The sequence below is a fragment of the Haemaphysalis longicornis genome, unplaced genomic scaffold, assembly GCF_048455015.1.
Source record: "Haemaphysalis longicornis isolate Haplotype H1 unplaced genomic scaffold, Haemaphysalis longicornis Haplotype H1 scaffold_7, whole genome shotgun sequence".
Taxonomy (NCBI): Eukaryota; Metazoa; Arthropoda; class Arachnida; order Ixodida; family Ixodidae; genus Haemaphysalis; species Haemaphysalis longicornis.
Window position 1 is genome coordinate 45,628,238 of NW_027526422.1, and position 26,618 is coordinate 45,654,855.

Below are 26,618 nucleotides of genomic sequence, written 5' to 3' on the forward strand. Positions count from 1 at the left end.
GACACTGGTTTCACGCCGATTGCGTTTGTTCAGGTAGATGAGCGGATGCTTATGCCTCCACTGTGGTCTTTAGCGATTTCCAACTCTGCGTAAATCTCCTTTCTGCGTTTCTGATTTTTTTGTCCTTCGCCTCCATCAACAATACCTGTGACCAGGAGAAGCAGCAGCAAACAGCTTAGCCATTACGCGCGTGGAGCAAGCCTAGAATGTTTTTTTTTTATGTCTTTGTACGCCGCCATGGAACATATTCTGCGAGTTCTCCTTCCGAGGTATTAGATGTGGTGTTGTCATTCAAGCTGCACTCAGTTAAATTTCAAGCTGCACACCTGGATGTTTCCCATGTAATATTTTATAGGCATCGATTCTGAATTTAATGGTGAAATGTTTTATGTGGCGTGCCATATATGTTGGCATAACTATAAAATATATACCTCCACTCCCCCATTTTCCTCTCAGCAAAATTCCTGTACTGCGGACACTGTTCGCATTAATTAGAGCACTCACAGAAGCTGACTTGGTGCCGTACAATTCCTCAGTTGGGTTTGTCTCCCAATAATGATGCGCCTATTCCCAAGGACGTGCAAATATTTTGATGCTGAGTCGTACTCGAAGCGTTTCAAAGAGCGGCAGCGAATGTTGCTGAGCCGCTTTCACGCGTCCTTGAGACCCGATTTCCAAGGCGACAGCCTTACATCTCTATATTCATAGTAACATTGCGAGATGCAGCGAGATGCAGACCTCTATACAGACAATCAAACGCATATAAAATCGGAGCGCGATACGGGAAACGCGCGCCGGGGAAAGGAAATAGGTTTTGAGAAAGGGCGACGGACCATGGGACGTTCTGCACACGCCTCGTACACGTCGCCCATTGCTTCATTTCACATCGCCGTTGGTGACGGCACACTAGGCCCTAGTCGCGAGCGGGAAAGTCTGAGTAAGTGCTCCATGGCGGAAGAGGCTAGAGCAGCTCTAAGGGCTGCTCGTCGTAACCGACTTCGGTGGAAGCGGCTGGGTGTGGCGCTGCGGCAACGACCCGACCAGAGCAACGTGAAAAATCAGCAGGAATATCAACAGCCCGTCAGCCGAAGGGCCAACCAGGATTTCGCCCTAAGATTCTGAAAAACTTCTAAGCATCCCCCGTAATTTTCGGACAATGCCTCTTGATTACAACTGGTATACCGTAGAGCCCAAGCCAGCATCGTTTCATTCGCAGCGTCGCCACAGTAGCGCCCCAATAAGCGCCGCTCGGGGAAAAGTAAGTCGTCTAACGCAACGGCCGCCTTCTCCATCCAAAATGAGCGCGGAACGGAAAGATCGGGGCGCAGCCTCCGGGCACTGGTGAATTTGTGTTGTCACGCGCTTTGATCTCTGGTCCGGAAGAGACAACCGGAAGAGTAGCGAGCGGCGGCACGCGATGCAGTAGAAGACGCCCCTGCGTCGCTTCCCATGCGCCACAGCGCGCAACTCCGGAGACTTTGCGGCAGGAGAACGGCCGCGGTGCGCGCTGAGTGCTTTCAGAGTGGGCGGACTCCGCGATCGAGACCTGCCGCCGGGTGAATCTCAAACGGCGGCGAAACCGAGCCCTCCGCCCTGTTTGCGCGGGCTTCCTTTGATTTCCCGGCGGCGTTTGTTACGCCACTTGGAGACTCAAAGGACCGTCGGAAGCACCGCTTTGCCCCCCGCCTGCACTGTTTGCCGGGAACACCCTCCCGCTCTTCTCATTAGCGCGCGCCCCGGCTGCGTGGCGCTGCCTAGCGCCACCGTCGTGCGGCCCCCACTCTGGCGGATCGTGCGCGAGCGTGTGTACGCAGGAGTCGGGCAGCACGTGCGTGACCTCGTACACCTCGCTCCCACGTGCTGGCTGCGCTTAGCCGAAAAAAATCGAGCCGATCTCTGGGCGCAAATTCGGCTCAAGAGCCTGGAAGCTGTAACTACACTCCAAGACAATCCGTATTGAGTTGTCTTGGAGTGCGCACTGAGCGGTATGTTCTCATTCGGCGAGCACAAACCGGCACGCTACCAGCACAACACATACAGCACTACATAGGCGGGCTTCCCGGCACAACAAAATGCTCACACTGCGACAAATACCCCAACAATGAACACACCCTCTGGACAGGTTCAAACATGCAAAGCACCCTGAGATCTTCCCTGCAACCAATTCCTGCCACAAAGCGCCCTCCTTGATGGGAGGCATGGGTCACACACCCTAGGAGCTTGAAGAGCTCTATTGGGCCATGCTTGTGAACCACATTAAAAACACGCCAGGACTATAGACGAGTCCCTGTAACCCAACCAAGAAGCCGAGCAGTCCTTTGGACACAGGTTTCAAAATAAAGCTCTCTCTCTCTCTCTCTCTCTCTCTCTCTCTCTCTCTCTCTCTCTCTCTCTCTCTCTCTCTCTCTCTCTCTCTCTCTCTCTCTCTCTCTCTCTCTCTCTCTCTCTCTCTCTCTCTCTCTCTCTCCCTCCAGTGGCCCAGCATCTCCACAGCATGCTGGGTTGACCAATACATGCAGTCGACACTGAAATTTCGCAGAATGACGACATTGTCCAAACGAAATCACCCCAAAGTTGGGTCTGCGCAGTAGCATCTCGCAATGCGAGCATGACGTTCTACAGTGCGCAATGTCACAGCGCAGATCACAATTTTGAGTCAAAGGGTGTGCTTGTTGTTCTCATTCGACTAAAGTTCATCGTCGATTGCATGGGTTGGTCAGTATAGTGTACTGCGGTGAAGCTGGACAAGGAGGACTGTCTTAGAGTGTACGCATCTGGGTTTTCAGATAAATTTTGAAAAACTCCGGAACGCTTCCACCGGGCAACTTTTTGCAGAAAAAAAGAAACTTTTATTTACAAGTGCTTCTAGCCTGCAAACAAAGGGCGACGTCTTTTGACGTTTATAAATTTTGTTCATAATTATGACGATGGTGAGGACGATGACGATGACGACGACAAGGAAAATTTCAGTTGGGCATAAAATGAAAGTAAACAATAGCTAGAAAACAAATGCAACTCAAATTATCCTCTGCTACCGTTGCAGGTACCATTCTTCAGATAGGCGCAGGTTGCACTCGAAATGAAGCCCCGTGGAACAGCGGCCCCCGCTTCAGATTACGAGCTGCTTAGTTCAGTGAAATCTCGTTGACACTTTTTCAGCGAAAACAGGAAAATAAATCGAAACATCTTAAATCATATTTCCAAAAGTGCTTGGAAGAGGACGAAACGAAGGCGTTTACTCGACAAAAAACTTGCTTTTATTCGGCAGTCCTGAAATAGCTCATACATTTTCGCCTGACTTTTTTTTTTCTTTTTAAGGTATCTGAAGTGGTTCCTCTGAAACCTAAAAACATACAGCCGCAGTTTCACCACTCACTTCGCGTTCCAAGGACGCTTAAAGAGTGCCCGACGCAGAGACAACGTCGCCTATAGTACCACACCATGCAATTACGCCCGCCATCTCGTCGCAGGTCGTCATCTCGTCTCCGTCATGTTTCACGGTCGCCTGGGTTGTCTTTCCAGTTTCCTTTTAAAATGAGAGACTTATGCTTTCTTTGCATGATCACAGCACCGCGAATAGCGAAAATTACATCCCAGGCAGCGCGAGGGCGGCAACAAAAAAAACGCGGAAAGTTGGACCACTCATTCAAAAGAAAAAAAAACATGCGCGAGCTCTCTAACACTCAAGCACATATTCTCAGTCGCTCCCTGTTACGTTTCGCTTGATGACAAGTGGTATCGCTCGACTCTAACCGCATTTGAATGGAGTGCAGTGCCAATTTACCAAATCTGGATTTTGACTCTAACCGCATTTGGATTTCCGCGCATCGTAGCTGCAGCAAATTTCGCAAAGTTTCGCAATTTCGCAGTCGTGCTATCCAATTTCAGACAAATATACGATCGTATTAGACATATGATAGTGCATTATTCCCGTGGGACGTCGACCGGAATAAAATAAAAAGAAAACTTATGCCGAAAAGAGTAGTCTGCCGAAGCGTATACCAACGAGATTCTTCTCTACACATTTCTAACATTTTTTAGGGTGCGGTTAGACAAGAGGCACGATAGTGCGCTCAAATGTAGGGACGCGTTACACGTGTGGCAGTACCCGTACTTTGTGAAGAGTACGCTCGGCCTTGCCGTCATTTATGGCACCCCGTGAAAATAAGGACTAAAAGGCAACACGCGAACAATACAGAGGAGTGAAGGGGATGTTCTTACAGCCGCCGTGTCTTCCGGTAAGCCAGGGCGCTAACTTTCGCCGTGTACTGGCTTTGGATTGTTTTGGATTCTTTTGGACCGTGCACACATCCTGTCGAGCCCGATTCCCCAACATGCTCCAGCTGCCGAGAATGGCGCGCGGTTAATACCGGACGCGCTTTAGCCCGTCATGGCTGGCGCGGATTGTCAATAAAGTTTACGTTCCCCACTTGCTCCTAGGACACTTGGTGGCTGAGTGCGAGAGGATGCGGCTCTGCGCGTCGATGCCATCCAAACTGTCCGAGTGAAACCCCGGTCGTTAAGGACTTCGGCCACTTCTCGTTATGCACGACGAAAATTGTCACTTTCCGAAATGTTGAGAAGGAAAGATGTGCCCTTCACAGGCGACCAGCCGGCACGATACGCTGGAGTGGGAAGCTTGCGTGCGGACGCTGTCTCCAGGCGCCGAAAGTGGCAGCGTCCAGGCTGGCTGCGCTCGCTGTAGTTGGCTCTCTGCCAGGTGCTTGAAAATTCGAACGTCAGCAGCCTGAGCGTTGTGTCGGATGTTGCGTTCGCGTCTTTGGTAACTTTGTTGCTTATCTTATTGGTCGTCCGTTGTTGAAAGGTCTCAACCAGCAGAGTTTTCACCAGACGAACACACTGCTTGGGCCATAAAATATATTCGCTAATGATGAAGAAGCCGGGATCTTAGGCCACGTGTCCCACCTGCATATTGAATGCAGTCGCGTGCCGCTCTCCGCACGAAGAGTGCGCTCATGATCCCGCTGCACGTACCTCCGAGGCGCTTCCGTAAATTCGCATCCCTTGCAGTTCCACTCTTTGGCGTCTCGTTCATCCTGCGAGAAGGGTTATCTCATGTAGATATGTGTGAAGAAAAAAAAAAACAAGAGGAAGGCTGAGCACTCATCATGATGCAGTCATTGTGAAAGCAATAGTGTCCAATTGCCGATCGGATGTGCCGGTGTTATTGTGGCAAGAGCAGGAGTGGCCGCGACGCCTGCACAGGAAGTGCAGCAGTGCGCCGCGCAAAGCATCGCTGCTTGATGGAGACAGCTGCGCCGCTGGGTGAGGCAGCGAAGTGAGTGCGAAGCTCTGCGCGTCGCGTTCGGAAACCACGTGTCATCTCACCATCATCATCATAATCATCCTTTCCCATTGAGTTAGGGGCGAAGCCCCTTAAGGGCTGGGGCTGTTGGTGTCTCCTGTCGTCGTCGTAGTCTCGCCTCATGTAGTCACGGTACTAAAACACCGGGAAACTCGTTTACGCTTCGCGCTAGAACGTAACGCGTACTAAAAAAAACCCCGGCATACTCGTTTACGCCTCGCGCTAGAGAGCTTCGTGCTTCAAAGACAGGAGACTTTACAGCAAAAAGCTGTATGCCTCTACCCCAAACGGTTTCATCTTCGTTGGCAAAAACGCCAAGGCGCCAAGAATACACTTATACACTGCATGCCCCTCCCCTCCCCAGGTTTCACATCAGTGGAGATGGCCCGGGATTGTTTCTTTTCTTATCGCCGCTCCTAGGGCGCGTCTACCAAGACTGCGGTGTCATTTCGCACTGTGTTGCGTAATCGACTCTCGCAATTTTTTTCGGACTCCTCGATGTGTGGGCGCGCTGCACCTCAGTTGAATGTCACTGCAAATGTTTTGATGTGTGCATGTCCCTCAGCGTTCCAAAGGATAGAGACTTGCGCGAAACGCCAGGTTTGAATATAATGCTACACGAAGGTGAAAGGGTGACCGTAGGTACGTTTTCAGACTTCTTGAGATACCCGAAAAAAAAAAACGAGCTCATTACAGCTTGATACTTTATTATCCGAATTGTAGTGTGTCAGGTTCTCATTTTAAATCCGCCGTATTTGCCCAGCGCAAACATACTTTCGTGTTCCACTCTTTACCGAGTATTTGCCAAACGCAAATAAGCCTTTTTTTTTTCTCCTGTGCAGGGTTCGGGTTCGTGACCTTTGAGAATGAAGACGTGGTTGACAAGGTGTGCGAGATCCACTTTCATGAAATCAACAACAAAATGGTGAGTTCGCATTGGCTCCTAGTTGGGCCGGCTGCGAGTTACTTTTTCCGCCAGACGACTTCCGTTGGACGGGTCAGCCGCTGCGTATCACTGCATACCCAAAATGAAATACTAAATGTCCGCGCGCAGGATACTGTATATTGGCTGCTGTTCGTCGTGTTTTGCCCCGGATGAAAAATTAAACCCAGTTTCACCCAGTTAGACATCTGCTAAAACAGCTGAGCTGTGGTTCTCTGGCGACGACTCAAACGTAAACCAGCGCTCACCGGTGAACGGCAGCGCCGTGCGCGAATTCTACGCTTCGAGCAAAGGAATCGGCAACTAAAATCAGGCACCGCCGGCGGGGCGGTTTCCATGCAGATCCATCGTTAGAGTGCGCCGGCGTGTCTGGGAACCTGTTCCTACCCTTGCGTGACGCACGACCTACGGCAGACAGACGAAAAGTCTCGACCTACAACAGCTCCGCTGTTAAAATATGTTTGTCTCGTGTTCGCCGTAGTCGAGAACGAGGCTAGGACAACGCGGTTTGAGGGCAGTGTGCATGACTTCTCGTAGCCTCTCTCGTTTCTCTAAAAACCCAGTCTATAATCACATCAGGAACACCGCAAAAAACTAACAGGAATTCCTGTCGTATGACGAATAACTTTGTTGGGACAACAGAAGGCCTATTGTTACGACAAAACCATCTGTTGTTACGACACACATTTCTTTTGTAACGACAAAGTCAATTTTCTCAACGACAAACATTCCTGTCGTCACACCAGAACTGTTATTTGCGCTACTCTTCCCAATGGGCAATAACATTCAAATTATGTGCAACTACTGATGCAACATCAGGATCACGACAAAACAAGAATTCAGCACGACGAAACATCAAAATGAGGACAGGAATACGACACACGACAGAACATCAGAATCCCGACACGACAAGAATACGGCAAGACAAAAATACGAAAAAAACTACAGAAATTTTTCTTGTCATTTTCGTGTGGGAAGATTTAAAAATCCCCAGCGCTTGCTCCGCCAGCTGTGGAAGCGGTGCTGGGCAGCCTACCTTCAAGCGAAAATGTGTCAGTTCGTTCCTGGGGACTTCAGCAGGAGATTCCCGTCGCCTTTGTGATCCGCTTAGTTAAGGAGAACTGAGAGTGACATCGATCACACTCCCCGCATCAGTGACGTTCCATTGTTCGTGACAGGTAGAGGGAAGTGGAAGGAGCTGGCCGCAGAACTGTTATCACTGTGGGGGAGCGGTATCATTGGCATGATGAAAAACAGTGATATCTGAAAAACAGTTATCGCCTGTCTCCGCAACAGGGTCATTGGGGGTCATACGCTCCTCACTTTACTGAGTTTAAATTGGAACTAAGCGTTCGTTAATAGACTTGTCATCGTATTCTATGTTGCCTCCTATTAGTGGAAACTGTAACTGACCCAAAATTTTGTTTCACCTCTCCGTAAGGAACACTTTAACCAGATCTCATGCAGATTCACTAGTCATTCTGAACGCACAAAATGGGAATGTTGTTAAGATTCTGTTGGCCAGTCTCACCCATCGTTGCGGCTCGGTCGATAAATGTAGCCGCGTACCTCTTCCGGGAACGGTCTGTCCGCAGTGCGTCTCAGTTCACGCCATGTGGATAGCTGTGAGGTCCATCGAAGCACTGTGCGGTGTCTTTTTTTCTGTTCATCGTGTTCTTTTCGCTCACATTATTGTATCATGTCAAATTGGGAGGTTTCGTTTCGGCTTCTCGTTGATTAAGTGCAGCGACTCTTTAGCGCCACTCCGCGCTGCTGAAGAGGGACCGAAAATTTCTCCGGAAACAGTGCGCAGGCTCCGTCAAATCTAATTGGAACGTGGCTTCAGTACTTTACGCGAATTTTATTTGACTTCCGTGCTGTGTCCTCGAACACGCATCCCTATGGCCGTCTTTTGGACTCACACAACCACCCCTATGTTTGCAATAATATGGATACAAAGCTACTTCGTGGGAAAATCCGCTATCACTCGCTCATTCTTGTTTTAACTACTTTTAAAGTGCACCGGTACGTATATCCTGTTGGTATGGGCAGACACGGGCCCGTTACCAAGAAAAAAGTAGACCTGTTCCATATGCTTATTTCAGGGAAGTGGGGGGTGGGGGGGGACAAGGTGGTTACAAAATGGCGGCACTTTTCTTTCCTGCAAAAAGTAAGAGAAATGATGCAATACAATTTTTTTGGTGAGAAGTGATGGGGCAACCCTAAAAACCAACGCCTTACAAATTACAATTACTAATTACTATTGAGAAAAGTAACTAGTTATCGCTGGCTCGTGAGTGTGCATTAGTCACTGCGCAAGCCGGGCGTACATATCTGGTACTGAGGTGGTTTACGATGAAGCCAGTGTCAGAAAAACTACAGCTGGCAGCGGCGAGCATTTTATGACAACAGCTTGGTGGGACTGTAACGCTAACCGTATTTTACAACGGTGTCCTCGTTGCCACCAATACAGTAGCCTTCCTTGCACAACCGTTTGCTGAAACGGGATGGCGTTAAAGATCGCGCATTGAACTCGCAAAGGACTATCACAAAGCTATAGGGAAGAGAACGCAACTGTAGCGAAATCAGTGTAGCTGGAAAAAAACTAACAGTGATTATGCGCATAAATTACTACGTGTGAGAGAAATCCGCTGCGCGCCTGCTTCCGAATGCGTGCCCGGCAAGTGGCGATGCGCAAATAGCGCGTGTGTACGACCCACGTCATTGGGCTTCGTGAGCCAGGCAGCGCGCTTCGAGAGCGCCGGGGGTTGGCGGGCGACCCTGCGCGTGCGCTTAGCTTATGGAAATCACTCACGTAGTTTCCAATTCAGTCGTGCGACGCTCGGCCACACCGTTCTTTTCTCCGCCAGCACCGACAATCTACAAAATCGGATCGAAAACGGCATATGCGATATGTTTTGGCGCGCCCGAATCCGTCTCACTGCCTGCGCTGTCACCGTTTATTTTTTTCCTCCGGGGTGACAACTCGTTTAATCTTGCGTTCGATTTTACGGTCCCGTGTTTCGTCGGGCGAGAACAAAGCAAAAAGTGCCGGATACAAATGCGCCTCCACTGAAAATTAAATGGCGCCGAATTAAAACCAAGGACCCCCTGTTTCTTAGCGTCGTTTGCTTTGCGGCAGGAACGAAGATTTATTACAGGCGATGCCGAAACGCAAACGTGAAACTGCGTTTTTAGAGTCCGCATAGAATATTACTTGCAGGCCAGGAGGAGTATTTTCACTTTTTTTCTGTCTAAGAATAACGAAACAAATAGGCACGAATAGGAAATAAATCTGAACAAACGGGAAAAAATTCAGATATTTCTAAAAAGAAGTCGATTTTTTTTTATGTTCGTCGAATTCGAACGCCCGTTCTCTCGCCTCCTCGGTCCGCTCGCAATATTTCAATTGCCTGCTGGCGGCTTTTCCTGCAAAACTCGCGAACGCCAAGGCCAGCCTGTATCATTGGTTGGTTGTGCGGGGTCATTAATTATTTCCGCATCGGGCCTTCCGCAGCGCCGCCACGTGTTCTCAGAAGGGCTCGTAATTCGTCGGTGCGTGTTCTAAATGTGCACGGCTCCTTCGGTGTGATTGCTTTGCTGTTTGTGGCGCGGCTGCGGCGTGAGAGCTGGGGTATGCGAAGCACGCTTGCGTGTCAGGGTTAAAAAACGGCTGCGCTCTTGCGTCTGGCGAACGGAACGTTGAGTTTAATTAGGCGCGAAGTTAGGCTCGAGCATGAATGAAACGCCGCCAGGGCTGCCTCACGCGTTTTAACAAAGATGGAGGGATAAAAGAGAAAGAAAAAAAGCCTTGGACACATTACAGCGAGCTTCGCATCGTATTCGTCCTTGGCAACCCATCCGGACATTCCGAACTACGTTGAATGGTGAAGGCCGCGTGGTTATTTTTACCGTTTAGGAACAAGAGGGCAGGCTTGCGCACGATACTCTGCCTCAGCTCAATACCGAGTCTGAGCTCAATATCGAGCCTGAGGGATGGTTTCTGGAAATTATGAAAGGGTTTCAGGACTAACATGGTTGCTGGGTGGTGGGAGCACACGCCACTTGAGTCCACCGATCACTGAACTGACGGTCGCGTTGCACACTGCTTTCCTCTTTGGGAGAATTATTCTTCATTGGGCTGCGTAGCGCTTCCTCGTCGAGAGACTTTGGCCCCACCTCAAGAAGACTCTCGAATGTCCACCCGCGGCGTCCCTCGCAAACTCAACTGCTGCCACTGTCTGCTACATAGGTCGTAATGCTACGCACGGTAGCGCTGCTCACGGTAACGAGGACCGAATCGAGGTGCCGTACACTTTTTTTTTTACTCGGAAGCAGACACACGTCAAATCCTATAATAAAAATTGGCTTCAATCCACGCTGCGTAGGTGGTTTGACTACGAAGCTGTAAACGACACCCACAACGATTACCCATGCGGCGTCACTTGAATTCACACACGTGGCTCTACAAAAAGTGAAACCAGAGGCTCTGCCAACCGTTGCCTCGAATTCGCCGGGGCGGCGTTCCGAACGCAGAAGCGTCGACAGAAATAAAACGGAGAGGACCGTCTTTCGAAGGGTGAGGAGGAGGGCGGCACTCGCGGCTATGGCGTCGTCTCTCTTACTGCCTCCCCCTCACTCTTGTTTCATGTGTTGCCTCCAAAAAGCACCCTCCCCCTCCACAGACGCTGAGTCCAAACCACCGTCTGTCTCCCCGTCTCCAGTCCACGTGTGGGCGTAGCTTAGCTGGCAAGACGACGGGCTCTCGCTACGGTTCTCTTCAGGCCCAGGTTCGATCTCTGGCGGTGCCAGTAGTTTGCTTGTGTAGCCTGGGTGTAGCCAGTAGTAGCATGGGATGTTTCTTTGTGCAGCCAATACTAGTAGCCTGGGAGTTTTCTGCTGACGCGGACACGAAATTTTATTGGCTGGTTAGAGCTATACTGCTTCGCAGTAAAATGAGAGTCGTAAACAAGGAGGACTGAAAAAATATTTTTCTTCTCTTTTGTCATGCGATGCTTCATATTGATAGTGATGGCGAAGGAAAAAATAACGCGTTAAAAATGGTGTCGAAGAAGAAGGAGATGAAAGGGAGCACTAAAACAAAAGGTGTCGGTGGAACTATTCCGCCAACAGCAGAAACAAAAGGCCCCAACAGATGGCGCGCGAGCTGTGCGAACGCGCGAAAACTGAATTGAACTGAGAAAACCTCCATTTCAATCGTCGCGGAGGAGCGAGAGGGCAGGGAAAGAGGGTGAGGGTGAGCGGAGGAAAGCAGAGAGGGGGTTACACGGCAAGAGGGCTGCAATAGACTATCTTGGAAATTTGCATGGGAGCACAGTCGTCGCGGAGGAGCGAGAGGGCAGGGAAAGAGGGTGAGGGGTGAGCGGAGGAAAGCAGAGAGGGGGTTACACGGCAAGAGGGCTGCAATAGACTATCTTGGAAATTTGCATGGGAGCAAGCAGATACTCCGTTAGTTTTTTTGTGCAGCGCTTCATGCCGCTGCCATGAAGAAACAAGAAATGCGAGCCAAGGCGAACACGAACTACCGTAACCAAAACGTAACTCTGTTGTTTTCCTCATCACAGAACAAACATAGTGACATGGCACTCGCTGATGCAGCGATGTTTCTCGTGTGAGGATCCGTCATCTCGCCGCCCCTCAAAGGAGGCTGGAGCTGTATAGCGTTTCGGAACAGTGTCGTTTGGTTGTGGCACGTGACTATTAACTGCACAACTGGGAATGACACGACGTGTTCTGTACAGAATTGCATCCACACCTATATTGTGCGCTGCATATGGAATTCTGAAGATGCTATAGGATTTCCTTTAGACGTGAAGTTCAAAAATTGGGCCCCAAGAACATTGAGAAACGTAACGCCGTGATGGTTCGTGGTCAGGACAGCCTACCGCCGCTATAGACACTCCTTTGCAAGTCGATGCCTACATTTGTCTGGGTTTCAAAAATGCCTAGGCACGTGGGCACGGAGAAAGAAGTATTTGAGGAGGGGAATCTGCCGGGATGGGACAGCGCGGGCGGGCGGGCGGCGCGTTAATGTCACTGTCTGGCGAGGAGGGAATGCAGCTTGCGGAGCAGCACAACAGATGGTGCGTCAAGCGCGTTGCCATAGTTTACACGTTCTTCTACGGACGGGACGCATAAAAATCGTAATATGATCGAATATATTGGGAAAATTGCCATATTTCTTTCTGTTAAATAATTAAATAGAAGTGGTGGGCATTTTAGCAGCAGCTATTAATAAATACTGTCCTAGTTACAAGCCATATCGCGCTTGAAGCGAAGCACTAGAAGGAATCCCGGAGCAGTCGACGTCTGCCGACGCCGCCTTCCCGCCACGAGTGGTTCACTCTAGCCGCTCCCTCGGGATGGTTCTCAGATTTGCGCGCGCTTTTCATGTTGCACAGGCAGGGCGGCGAAGTTAGGATAGTCTGAATATGAACTAATGGCATGCAGGATAAGAACCATCATTCACTGGAACTAATCATACCTACATTCTCAACCAGATGTTTTTTTTTTTTTTGTAGGTTTCGCGTTCTAGAAATATCAAAGCCCCTTCGACTTACGACAAAAATGTTTGAGACGCGAAGATTTCTTCCACCGCAAACCGACTCCAATGAAAAGTTCAGTCGCGCGAGAGATTCGTCGGCGTCGTCTGCCCATGACGGCAGCCGGCTATGCACTCGCTGACAATGAACCGGCGCACCTTTTCCCTTTGGCGCCTCACGACAGAGGACGCGTCGGTGCCGTGCCCGACGCTGTGACTTTATCGCGCCGCCGGAGCAAGCCCTGTTGCTCCTCCGCAATAATTCTTCCTCCGTGCACGGAAGTATACCCTCGTTTTAGCGGGAGTACCCATCACGTGGAATACATCATTGGTTTAATTAATGCACCTGCGAGACATTTCCCGTGTTCTGCGATGTCCCTTCGCCCCCGGACGTCCATACGAGGGGATCGTCCCAATCTGTTTAGCCGCACCATCTACCCCGATATCCTCATTTGCGCCGCTATGCAAGGGAGGTGTATGCCTCACTTGTGTGTGCTTAGTGGGAGCAGTGGAGCATGCTGGATATCGTTCCGTTAAGGGCGTGGGGGAAAGTAACACGAAAATGAAAAGAGGAAGAAGAGTTGATATTTCGGGGATGCTTTGAACTTCCCAAAAACGGGAAGGCAAAAGCCTAATTGGACCTTCCGTTGATCTGCTGTTGATCCTGCTGTTGAGCTTTGCGGCCGTGCTCGTCACCACTTGACCAGTCTCCTAACAGCACCCTGCGAAGCTGGTTCCGCGCGCTGGCCGTTTCTCAAAGTCCTCCTCGGTCCCTCCTCCCGCACTGCTGTTTCCCTGAATGAGCAATGAATGTTACGGCCCAAAAATGGTGGATTCAGTATGGAAAGCATCGGCCAAAAACGAAGAAATCAACTTACAAAAGAAAAAAAAAGAATGTACCCCCAGGGAATCAAACTTGCGACTTGCAAAATAACGAACTTAGCGCTACAGACCACTCGGCCACGAGCCGGCGCTGCCGGTATTGAAAATATAAGCTATATACTGTATAACCAGTTTACATTTTTTTTAGTTTTAGCATTTGAAGCAGCCTAGATGACTATTTCTTGTATAGCAGTCGTGCAGTAAGCATCCCCCAAATATTCACAACATCTCACGTCTACCAATTGCATTGGTTAGACGGAAAAGCGTTCGCAGATCTGTGGTCATGCTCCTGACCGCTGGGCTTGTTCACCCAGCGCAAGAAAAGTGCTTCCTGCTCCCTAGTTTTACGCTGTGCGGTAAACGTTTCAGTTGCTTATATTTCCTTGGTACCTATAGCCCTTTCCTGCCCAACAAAAAGATTTTAGAAAAAAAGGCCACAAGTAAATAAATTTTGTGTATTTACCCTTTCCTAATCATGCTTCGACAAGTGAAAATAGAAAGCGCAGATTATTTCACACAGAAAACAAACCCACACATATGTGTGGGCTGGGCTTCTATTCGTATGATCTGCGGGTAGTAAGAATACCTTAAAAATGGCACCAGGCGCAGAAAACCTGCATTTTTACATTTTATTTACGAGTTTTACATTGTTTTCAGGAGTACTTATATTATACATGGGATTTTTGGAAAATTAATAATATTGAAGTTTTAATTAATAGAATTATTAATTATAATTAATATTTTTTCTCAAGTAATTACGGAACTAGTTCAAGGTTAAGGCGCGAGAAAACATTACCAACGAGCCAGCACACAACCGCGAATAAATGAGACACGAAGAAAGGAAGAAAAAATTTTTTATCGCTAGCGCTGCAGTGCACGAGTCCGCCACCCTGTAGTGCCCAGCAAAATTTTCGTGACGACAAAAGCCCAGCCCACACATATGTGTGGGTGCATTTTTCAACCGTGATGACGGAACGAAGACGAAGGGAACGGGTGTATTTTTTAGCCAATCGCGTTTTTCCAAGTCCTGCAAGTCGTGTATTACACTTGTTATTCAGAAAATACGAGAATAGCAAGAGGAAATATCAGTTTTCACCTTGAAGGCGGCTAGCGTGATCGCGCTGGCTTGAGCGCCGTTTTAATGTGCGATTTCTCGCCCCCTGGTGGCGAAATGAGTGAACTAACGAAACCAATAAAGTCTCGAAAGCGTTCGCAGCGGCTACGAAGGGCTGTGAAACTGAAACCGAAACAGGTGCCACTTAGTAAACGATTTGTTCGTTTGTGTGGGCTGGGCCGTAAAGGGATAGCACTCTAAGAAAAAAGGGTAGAAAAAGGGAGGAAATCGAGGCTTTTCTCCCCCGAACCAGCGAGATTCTCCCCTTAGCTAATTACATGTAGCGCCCTCTGTACGGCCTCTACGAAACACCGAAACGGGGGAGGACATATTCTCCCCTGTCGTCTGCAATCTGCTGTCGGCGCCGACGCCGAAAACGAAACCGTTCATCGTTGCACTGTGGCTTTCGCCGATCGGGCGCATACGACGACTATGAGCAACACCTCCCCTGCGGTGTGCTGCTTGCTTGTTTTTTCGCTGTCTTTCTTTTTATTATTACCATGTGCCCGCCACGCTAACGCACGGCTCGCCAGCCGTGTGTTTGAAGCGCATTCTGTGGGCACCGCTGCATGCTTGCTGTGGGCGACTGGCCTGCGCCCTGTTCAACGTTACCACTGCATTTGTGGACGTTTTATACTGACGCCCAAGGGTAAAAGAGGTCAGCGATGATAACAAACCGCCCCTTTTTTCGTCAACGAGCACGGACCGCAGCATATTGACGCATCAGTTACCAACAACAAAAAGCCCCCATTCGGTAAAATTGCCTGAATGGTTGCCAGACCAGTGGTGCGCTCTACGCTAAAAGAGCGAAGGCAAGGCAATGAGTCTGGCGCACTGTTTCGTGAAACGTTTTTTTTTTTCTTCTTTGAGCTATTTTACTGCTTCTTACAAAACCTCAAATTAATAAAAGTTTGCAATTGCGCGGGTTACATTTGATGAAATAACAAAACCCACCTAAGGCTTACGCACTGCCGTGGGTTATCGAAACAAGCAAAAAGCTCACTGTTCCTACCTGCATTCTCGGCGATCAGGGTTACAAATACTTTGTCGCCGTTTCAATGTGTTGTTGTGGCTTGTGATCTTGCGGACATGTAAAAAGTGTGCTATATGTTGTGGTGTATACGTGTATTATGCTTGCGATGTTGTGTGTTGCGTGTATTGTGCGCTGGCAGTGCCTTTAACGAAGTGTATGTCGCTGTGTTGTGCTATGTTTCTTCCCAATATGTGCCCGCCCACATGCGGCCTCCTGTATACTTAGTATACGTTATCCATAAAGGAAACCAAGGAAACGCCTTGATGTAAGTGCCCACTGATGGTGATACTTAGTAGCTGCCCCTCCCCACCCCTACTTTTTTTTGCGTCATCTATCGGTCATTTTAAAACGTTTACGATTGCTTTAATTCGAGCCGCTAGAGGGCGAGCATTGTCGAGGATGCGACAGCGACGGATACGTTTTTCGTGTTGCCTGCATTGATTTTGCGCTGAGATTTACGATTGCAGACGATCCGCGTTTTGATGCATCGGTTGTAGCAAGGTAAGACGACTAACAACAACTGGTTGTTCTCAAACGGCCGCATTGGATGCTTGTGATCTCGTGTGAGGTGAACGGCGGGGTTACGAGCATTTCGGAAATAAAGGCGGCATTTTGAAAGCAATCGGTATGACTTCTACTGTGTTTACGGCGGCGCGTTCGCTCTGAACGCGTTTGGGGGGCGCGCAGCGAGACGAATGCAAGTCGCGCATATACGATTGGCGACATCGCTTGCTAACCGCAGTTCTGGTGCTCGGTAGGTAATTTCTTGGTTATTTTAGCGCATTTTAAGCGCACACAACCACAGTAACCCACGTATTTGTACTTCATCGAACCTCAAACCGATCAGCTCGCTAGGCCTTTCTCGCATGACAAGCCTTGCTCGGGTGACGCTGCCAGGGGAGGAACGCTCCTCCATTAGCTCACGAAAGGGGGAAATCTTCCTCCACTCCTAGGGGTAGAAACGCGCTCCTCCCTCTTAAAGAGAGAATCTTTCTGCCTCTTAGGGAGCAATATACAGGGTGTTGCGACGATAACTGGAACACTTTAAAAATTTTTCCTGAGCGATCCGCCGCTCTGTTCGCGCTCAAACTTCACACAAAGGTCGCATTTTGTGGTCTATTTTGTTTGACACCGGGAACAACAACGGTACTTACCTGTTTATTATGAAAATAAATAAAAACGATTTTCGCCTATGGGAAAATGGCCGCTGATTTGGACGTGCGAGCCAGCGCAAGTTGATGTTGGAACGGCGGAACCACCTGCAGAGTGAAACGCATGTTTGGGATTCACGTACGGAGCCAAATGGTGCAGCAGACGATCAGAAAATGCACCTAGAAATGAGCTAACAGACGATCAGAAAACCCGGTTTTCGGGCTCGCACGTCCAAATCGCCGCCATTTTCCCATAGGCGAAAATCGTTTTTATTTATTTTCAGAATAAACAGGTAACTACCGTTGTTGTTCCCGGTGTCAAACAAAATAGACCACAAAATGCGACCTTTGTGTGAAGTTTGAGCGCGAACAGTGCGGCGGATCGCTCAGGAAAAATTTTTAAAGTGTTCCAGTTATCGTCGCAACACACTGTATGATACATTCCTGGTTCACCCTTGAGGGAGAAACTACCACACCCTTTTTTCTTAGAGTGTACATTGACTTCGCCGACTCTTCTCCCGCCTTCAATTGGCCTTAGATTTTCCTACTAGCGTACCAAAGCGTCGCATGTCCGCTTGTGCAGCGCTTGTGTGGAGCGACCTGGACTTGGAGCTTGATACTGATACAGTGTACAAACTAACAAACTAAAGAAATGCACATTCTGTCATTCACAAACGTGTCGTGGCTTAGTTTCAACTGAGTGAACGAATTGCGGCAGCCCGTCGGCGGCTGTCGGACTAAACGCTGTACCATAAACGCTGAGTCGACTGACTCTGTCGGAAGGTCGGCGACCTGTGCAGTAGCGTAGTCAAGGCCAAGTCATTTTTTCCTGACGTCACCCGAAAACGCCACAGAAAATGGGCGAGGATGCAGAGAGGAGGACAGCATTTTCGAATTGATTTTCCTACTAATAAATTCGCGTAAACGCACCCAGAGTTGTCGAAACATGACCTAGGGACTCCGAACTACAATTTGCGCTAGTAATCCCGCAATGTTTACAAATCACTTCAGTATTAAAGCATCAAAACATTATGACTGGCAAATACTGCCTTCATGTTTCGTCGTTGTTGCTCCACTGTGTGAGTCACTTATCATCCCATCATCGTCGTCGTGACTTGTTCTCTGCTGGCTAAACAAACATCGCCAAATAAACGTCGTCCGGCCAAACCCCCTGGTGTGTGTGTGTGTGCGTGCGTGCGTGCGTGCGTGCGTGCGTGCGTGCGCGCGCGCGCGCGCGCGGGCGTGGGTTTTCCGAATGCAGTAGACGTAATCTGCATGTCCTTGATGTATAGGTTCGTTTATGTTTTTATTGGGGGGTACTGCAAATTGGGCTAATCGTAGCCGAAGCAGACATCGAAAACATGCAAGCTCTGTACATAGCTTGCGAAAGAAAAGTAGTTATCGGTAGCGTCTACGGGGTAATTAAGGGCCCAAGTCAGGCGCCGCACCTACTTTCTCTCCCTCCATCGCGTACGCCAGTGAGGGTGAACAACACGGCATGCGCTCGTGAGGAACTGAGGGCCCCTGATTGCACGAAAGCGCAGTGTTACTCCGAAAATTAATACGTGTGCAGGTAAGGTGTAAACGTATAAACATAAGGGCAAATGTTGGACTCTTTGCTTTGACGATTTCCTGGACAAAAATGAAAAAATCTGGGCTGGTAGGTGCTGTCCGTTGTAATGTTTTATTTGTGGTCACGAGATGGCGCTGCCTGTTCAGGTGGGAAATGACGTATTGTTATTTTTTTTGTTTCTCACTAAGTTCGTTAACTAGGCACGACTAAATCCGCAAGGACCGATAAGCGATAAAAAAGAGACCTTGTTTTCCCAGTGCCGCAGGCACACTGCATTCCCGCGCATTCTTGGCGCGCGTCTTGTATAACGAAAAGCGCGCAAAAAAAAACTGGAGAGGGGCAGTTTGCGAGCGGAGGTGGTGTCGAAAGCAAGCGATCTCATCGTCGCGAGGAGGCCCGCATCAGAGGCGGAGGACGGACGGGCAGGCGCTTTTTGAAGCAGAGCGTGTGGAGCGCGACGCCGAATAGGAAACGGCGCAAACTGGCTCCGCCACTGCGGGGCGGGCGAGGAAGGCCCGGCGACTTCCGGTGTCCCGCTCGCTGCCGCCGTCCTCCCTCGATGGAGTGCTTTGCAAATCGAAGCCGACAGATGGCCAACGCATTTATTTCCATCGCTGGCGACCGACGGTGCGGTACAGAGTGCTCGTCTGCTCGTCTTCACGGCGCGGCGGATTTCCTCCGCCGCCGAGGCGCGAGAAGAAGGCAGGGCCGCAAACGTAATTTACGGCTATCCCGCGGTGCTGCATCTCTTCTTCGCTTCCTCCCGGCTGCTGCGGCTCCGCTCTTCTTTTCCCGACAACCGAGTGTCCCCCGCCTGTCATGGAGATGCAACTGCTCTGAATGCGCGCCAATCGATGATCTTTTCATTTCGGACGCGTCGCGGCCACGCGCCCTCTTCTCCCTTCCTTCGGACACGGGCCTTTCTTTTTTTACTTCGTCGTTCTTGTTGTTGTGGTGGTGGTGGTGCCAGCCTAACGTGTGCCTACTCTGTTCTTCTCTCTGCATTCTTCGTTCTGGACGTATTCGCGTGGTCTGCTTTGCCGCTGCCCGTAGCCGAGAAGAAGACGCCTCAAGAAGTTGCTTGCGGCGGCTCGACGAGACGTGCACACCATCGAAGAGCCCGTCTTCTGCGCCAACGTCACAGCCTTTCGGACACGTCGGATATTTTACTTCAGCATACGCTAGCTATTCTCTCTCTCTCTCTCTCTCTCTCTCTCTCTCTCTCTCTCTCTCTCTCTCTCTCTCTCTCTCTCTCTCATATATATATATATATATATATATATATATATATATATATATATATATATATATATATATATATATATATATATATATATATATATATATATATATATATATACATATAAAGTAGAAGTACGAAGTACGCTCTTCGGAGACTTTATTTCCAACGTTTCGACCTGAGACAGGTCTTCCTCAGGAATCCTGAGGAAGACCTGTCTCAGGTCGAAACGTTGGAAATAAAGTCTCCGAAGAGCGTACTTCTACTTTGTGCGTATTCCTGCAGCAACTAAGGACTCCACTTCACGACTATATATATATATATATATATATTGTGAGCAGTTATTCGTACGCTACACCGTCGGGTTCATTTACTGTTACTACAGTTTCCTCATGGTCGCTATCCCATAGTTCACCGTCCTCTCATAGTCATCCTCATCATCATCTTCCATCTCATCCGCTCGTAGTTTTCCTCTTCACCTTCGGCTGGGTGTGTGTTCTGTGATGGCTGCTCCGCCGAATAACGTCTTGCAGCACCTGTCCTTCAAGTTCCTTACAATATATGTGTGAGTACCGTCTTCATACTGATCGCTGCGATGGCAGTTCTTCCCAGCTTACATCAGCCATAAACACGCCTATCATCAGCATCGTCTTCACCCACGCGCCGCCGGCTGTCGTCTTCACATCTCGTGCCTCGCGCGACCTTCACCTTCATCGCAGGCTCTGCGGGCTGCTAGGTTCGCAAGGCCGGAATAAACTGTCTCTGCTTTCCCGTGCCTGCGTCTCTCAATATAAACTCTTCTTTTCAAAATGAAAGTGACACGCAGGCAAAGACGGTTCTCAAGATGGCACTATTTCTTCCAAATGCCTTGACTCACTTGACTACTTACCCCAACCTCGCAGCTTACTTGACTATATTGTCGCGCATTAAGGAACTTCCTCTCACTGAGCGCACATACTTCGGCATACTTTCATTTAACTATGGTTAGCAAGAAGTCTGCAGAAAAATAAAAAGATCTCTACGATACGTATCGCTTCGCGTGCATTGCCGTGCTTCTTACGAGAGCGCATACACCCTCGAGCACGAGAGGGCCTCCTTTTCCAAGTCGCGCCGCAGCAGCAGCCGATCTCTCGGTTAGATTTCTTTTTCCGTTTCCCCGGGGCGCCATTCACGCGAACAGCTTGCGGAAAGCGTTCCAACTCGAACGGAGGAAGCAAGAAGCGAGCGCCGCTGCGGAGAATGGACTCGGGAAAGAACTCCGTGCGCGAGAGGAATTAAGGGGGCGTATCGCTGCCAAAACTAACAGCGCCGCAAAGGAAGCCATCGGGGAATCGAAAGAACGCCAAATGCCAGGGTGCACGACGTCGGGCTCGCACGCGCTTGTAGGTGCGCTCGACCGAGCGTATGCGAAAGTTCCGTCGTCGAAGCACGTCGTTGAGCTTAATGGTGGTGCCCCATGTGGTGCGCACGACGTACGTACCCAAGAACCCAGCCTGGTTCCTCTCTTCTTCTTTTCTTCCCCTTCCTTCTCCCACTATTTTCTTTTATTTGGGCTCGTTCTCGTTCCTTTTTTTTTTTTTTTTTTGCCGTTATGTTACCGTCATTTTACGAATCCGTTCCGCTTCAGGCTGCTGCCTATCTGGCTGCTTCTGGATTCAGTTACGACGACTGGCTTTGCTATCTTGCCGTTCGCTGAATGATTTTATCAGCAGCCTGGCAAGAAACGTACCTCGAATTCGGGCTCGGCTTTGAAAGCGCTTGTTTCCGCTTTGCTGCGACGAATGAAGCGCGTTTAATCTTGCTGCCTTTTGACTGTCGCCGCCTTGCCGCTTACATTTCGTACTGCCTGGTTATGTTTCTTTTATCCAGGGTGAACGGGGTGACGCAGTGTGGCTCCGCGTCGGACCGTAAGAGTACTATTTTGCCGCGCACATTCGGGAAATCCGCGGAGCATGGAGTGTCGTTGCGTTCAGACGCCGTAATTTAGACGAAGGTTCATTATTAGTTACATTTGCGCCCTTCAAATGCGGGCGCGCAAAAGGAACGAGTTGTTGAGCTGGCGGGCTCCGAATTTTCCAGGACGTTTTTTTCTTGTTTATTTTTCTCGAGCAGTCCTTTTCTCGCCCGTTTTGTAGCAGGATGACCACCTTGTTTTTAAAGTGAAGCTTTGTATACCTCAGTGTTGGCGTTCACGTCCGGGTAAAATACTCTGCAAGAAAGCCAATTTTAAACACGCTGCAGGAAAAGCCAACTTTTCACAATGTGTTTCACAAAGGATACATCAATCATACACCGCGTAACATAGCAATGGGATGTCTTTGCACACGTAACGGACCTCTTGTAATGCGCGAAAAAACAGTATTGCAATACACATTGTTAGCGATGATGATAAAACACATACCTTAATAAGCAGGGTTGGACTTGTGTAGGGTTGCACGTTGGCTTTGGACTTTAGCTGAGTTGAAGTTGACATCTTTCCCTTTTAAAGAGACACTGAAGTGATTTGTAAACAATTTGAGATTACTTCCGCTAATTGAAGTCTGGTGTCCATACGCCATGTTTCGACCACTCCGGATGTGTTTACGCGACTTTATTTATTAAACAAATTCCAAAGTGTCGTCCACTTCTCTGCATCCTCCTTGCCGATTTTCTGTCACCGACCCTCCGACAGAGTGAATCGGCTGGTCGTCGCAGTTTGTTCGCTCAGGCAAAACTAAGACACGACAAGCTTTGTTCCCGGAAGAATGTGGCTTTAGTTTTTTAGTATTTATACTGCATCAAACTTATTAAAATCTATGAAATAAAAGTAGCTACACACAAGCGCCTATGCGCCGCTTCGCTAACTTTGCTTCGCTTGATCTCTAAGGTGCATGTGGCTGTGCGACAGGCACGCTAGTAGACAATCTAGCGGCGATTAAAGGCGGAAGAGAGAGAGAGAGTAAATGTTTATTGAAAAGGAGAAGAGGTCGGCCTAACTAAAGCCACATTCTTCCGGGAACAAAGCTTGTCGTGTCTTAGTTTAGCCTGCGCGAACGAACTGCGACGTTAATGTGGGTAATAAGGAAATTACATCAACCGAATCTTTTGTTTTAAATCGTAAAGCCAAGGTGCGGGAAGCACTTTTTGCGCAGGGTGAACTAATACAGCCGTCTGCAGCACGACCACACATTTGCGATGGCTTTTCCTGCCTAAGAGAGGCAGTCGCTAGTCATAAGATATTTGTGGAGATCTGGGGGAAGCTTACTGCACAAGCGTTATTCAAGAAATACTCATCTAAGCTGCTGTAATGGTTAAGTTTTTAAAATAAACAGCCTATACGATATACACTTCATATTTCCTCCCCCGACACTCCTGGGGTTATAGCCAAGTACAACAAAGAAAAAAAAGTGGCTATTGGCGGTGAGCGCGACGACGGGCGGCGCTGCGGAGCGCGCCTCCGTGACGCCGGCTTAGGGATTCTCGCATTTGTCGTCTGCTTCACTCGGGCTCGCTCTCCCTGCTGTTTCTTTGCGCTCGGTTGGCGTCTGATGCTTGTCCGCACCACATTTTGCTTGTACGTAACTTTTTATCATAAGAATAGACTTAAAATCGCCTACACTAGCTCAAGGCGTGATTTAACGTATAGTTTTTGATACCGTTACGGAAGAAACATTGCCGGCGTCGCCCCATTCTTTGCGAAGCCGGTCTTGTGCGCAGCGCGAAGACCACACATGATCAGTGTGAGCTTCCCAAACAACCCCAAACCTACTATTAAAACGTTCGTGACGGTGCAGAAAAATTAATGCGTTGGGCACAGAAAAAAAAAAAACAGTCATCTGATACATGTCAACGAAAAAAATAGAAGACAGCCACTTGATTTGCTGCTGTGCGAATAGGGACCCGCTGCTTGGTGCGTAGCATTACAGACTGTTGAGTTTCCATTAGAGCATCTCAAAATTACTGTAGGGACGCGTACGCATTTTGAATACTTATCGAGGAGCTCTGAGCGTTGAACCTCGCTAATAAGCTAGGAAGGACGAGTTACACCCGATCTTCTGACCGATACTCTGAAGAAAGTTGTTGTCTCTCTTCGTGTATTGCAAACTTGTGGGGGACACAGCTTGAAATTGTTCAGATGTGTCCGAAGCCGGCAAAAATTACTGAATTACTAGAAATACGCTTTTCAATGCACTAAAGTCAAAGCTGGGGATTTCTAGCGCAGGCACTGCTGCTTTCCACAAGCGGAGTGTAGCAGACGACAGCGGCGCGAGTCCCTTAGCCTACGTCAGAGCCAGGGGGCGCCACTCAAACATCTCACCGCCAATAGGCGAGTGGTCTGAAGCACTAGATGTAGTGCGTCGGAGTGAGGAGGTTCGAAGCCCCGATCGATCGTGTTTTGTTCGTTTGGAGTGTGAGTATTTTTATTTAGGTAATATTTTCTTTACTGCATTCACCATTTTGCGCTGCAACGTTCATTGCTCCGCAGGCGAGTTGGCCTACTGCGTGCATACTGACACTGGCACTCGCTATAGCTAGACATGGTATTGAAATAAGCAGCGACACCTTGCGGGCGCAGTGCTGAATCAGCCGACTGTCGGCCCGGTACGAAAACGCCTCTTACGGCACAGGGACGAGCCAGGCTAGCTCGAAAGATTGGATCGAAGCGCCTCGCAGTGGAGCGTCTGCAATGACGCGGGGGCGTTCAGCCACTGCGTACGCCCGGCTAGTGAACGTTGCGATTCTAAGCGGTGCTGACAGGATTATCTCACCTATTGTACGGTTGACAACCTGGAAGAAGAAGCGTGGTATGCCTGTTCCTAAAATACCAAGAACTCCCAACCTACGATAACGTCGGATGCCAAGCGTGTTGTTGCACGGAACCGAAACCGATACGCGCTTGAACTCCAGTCTTGGGCATCGTCTAATCACATCGAATCTCGAATACGTGTCACTGCTGTAGCTTGTTTCGGCCGCCGCAAATGTCGCATCGTGATTGGCTGATTGTAGGGTTTAACACACCGACGCAACGCAGGCGATGAGGCGCGCCGTAGTGGAGGGCTCCGGATTAATTTTGACCACCTGGGGGTCTTTAACCTGCGCCGAAATTTCGTGCACATGGGCGTTTTTGCTTTTCGCCTCCATCAGAAAAGCGGCCGCCGCGGCCGGGAATCGAACCCGCGACCTCGTGCTCAGCAGCGCAACGCCTTAGCCACTGAGCCACCGCGGCGGGTAAATGTCGCATCGTAGTTTTCTTCTTTAAGGCTTTATACATCAAATACTGCTTTATCGACAGGATAAACGGTTAAAAGTGTTTATTTGAGCCAGCCTACGCAATGCAAAGAAAAAAAAAGTTTGACAAATTCACTTCGGCGTCCCTTTAATAAAAGTGCTTTGATTTTCTTTTTTTTTTTACTTTCGTACGCAACACACCAAGACTATCATGGCTCTTACTGCATTTTAATGCGTAGCATTCTCTGCCGTGTACCCCCAGAGCCAGGGCCGCGTAACGCCGTGCATTTCCACAAAAAATTCAGATTTGCCGGAAATAATACCTTTAGTTGTTGTAATAGCGGAAATGAAGATATTTTGTCGAGCGGAATAAAAAAACCAAAAAATAACAACAGAAAAAACAAAATTTTCACAAAGCTGATACAAAATGAAAAAAATATGCAGCTTATACATCTCCTCCCACAACCCAAAAATAAACAAAAAAGTCCACAAAAAAATGTTCAAAACACAAATAAAAATAGTGGGAATGGCGAACCGTGTAACGCCCTGCATTTTCACAAAAGTGCACATTTGGAGAAAGTGACACTTGTAATCGTTGTAATAGCGAAAATGGAGATAAGTTGTCGAACTGAATTTCGGAAAGAAAACAAAAAGAGAAAAATAAAAAATAAAAACAAATATGTATTTATACATCTCCCCCAAAACCGAAGAATAAACAAACAGTCCTCAAAAATGTTCAAAATGCGACTAAAAATAACAAAAATGAACCACCTCTTCAGCACGCCTTGATTCTTCAGAAAAAACCATAATTAGCGAAGTAAAGACACTTCATCGCTGCAATGGTATATATTTACATCATTGGCAAAAAGAAACGAAAGGAAACTTCAAAAATATACTCCAACGTCTTTCACACTCATAGCCATATTAGGCTGTAAAGAACTCACTCTAGACAAGCGCCATAAGAATGCTACGCATTATTAGACGATTCTCTGAAATTGTGCAGATTTTTTTTTACTTCCAGCACTTTTTACTTCTCCCACTGTTTTGCTTCCATTTTGCCACATTCCCATCGAACCATGTACCCCTCCCCCCCCCCCCCTTCCCTTATTTTGGGCACTATTTTGGTTGGCATCTTTCCGTCGTTCCTTGTACGAATTGAGCTACGTCAGTCGAAGCGTACATAGGGAGAACAAAAATCTGGCCGAAGTTCATTTATCGATGTAATGCTTTAGCACATATATTCACCTTCGGTAGCCACCCCGTATGTCACGGTACAACCTGCGGTCAGAACTATATATCATGGCAAAGAACCAGTTAGGAACTGCGAGATAGTGATCTCAACACATATCGCTGTGCATTTGGCCATGTCCGGAGGTTCGTGTTCGATTATATCAACATGGTGAGCTCAGAGATACTCGTGAACGTAGATAGTCCCCTGAAGATCAATAGGGACGTCGACCAGCCACTCGGGTGCCCGCTCGTGGTGTTGTTTGAAGGTTGAAAGCAGCTGATGCCGGTACAGACCACAGATTTTCACAAGAGACGCACCCGGCAGATGCAGCTCCAGTAATTCCTACTCTGCCGCC

The 26,618-nt window shown here is 48.7% G+C and overlaps 1 protein-coding gene across 9 annotated transcripts in view; it reads left to right on the plus strand.

The window, feature by feature from the left end:
• The window catches only part of Rbp6 (RNA-binding protein 6), a 586,247-nt gene that overhangs the window by 467,580 nt on the left and 92,049 nt on the right, over positions 1–26,618 (plus strand). For all 9 annotated transcript variants that reach the window (XM_077677081.1, XM_077677080.1, XM_077677082.1 and 6 more), the window contains one exon: positions 6,169–6,251. In XM_077677081.1, coding sequence (XP_077533207.1) covers positions 6,169–6,251 — 83 coding nt within the window. The remainder of the gene's footprint in view (positions 1–6,168; positions 6,252–26,618) is intronic.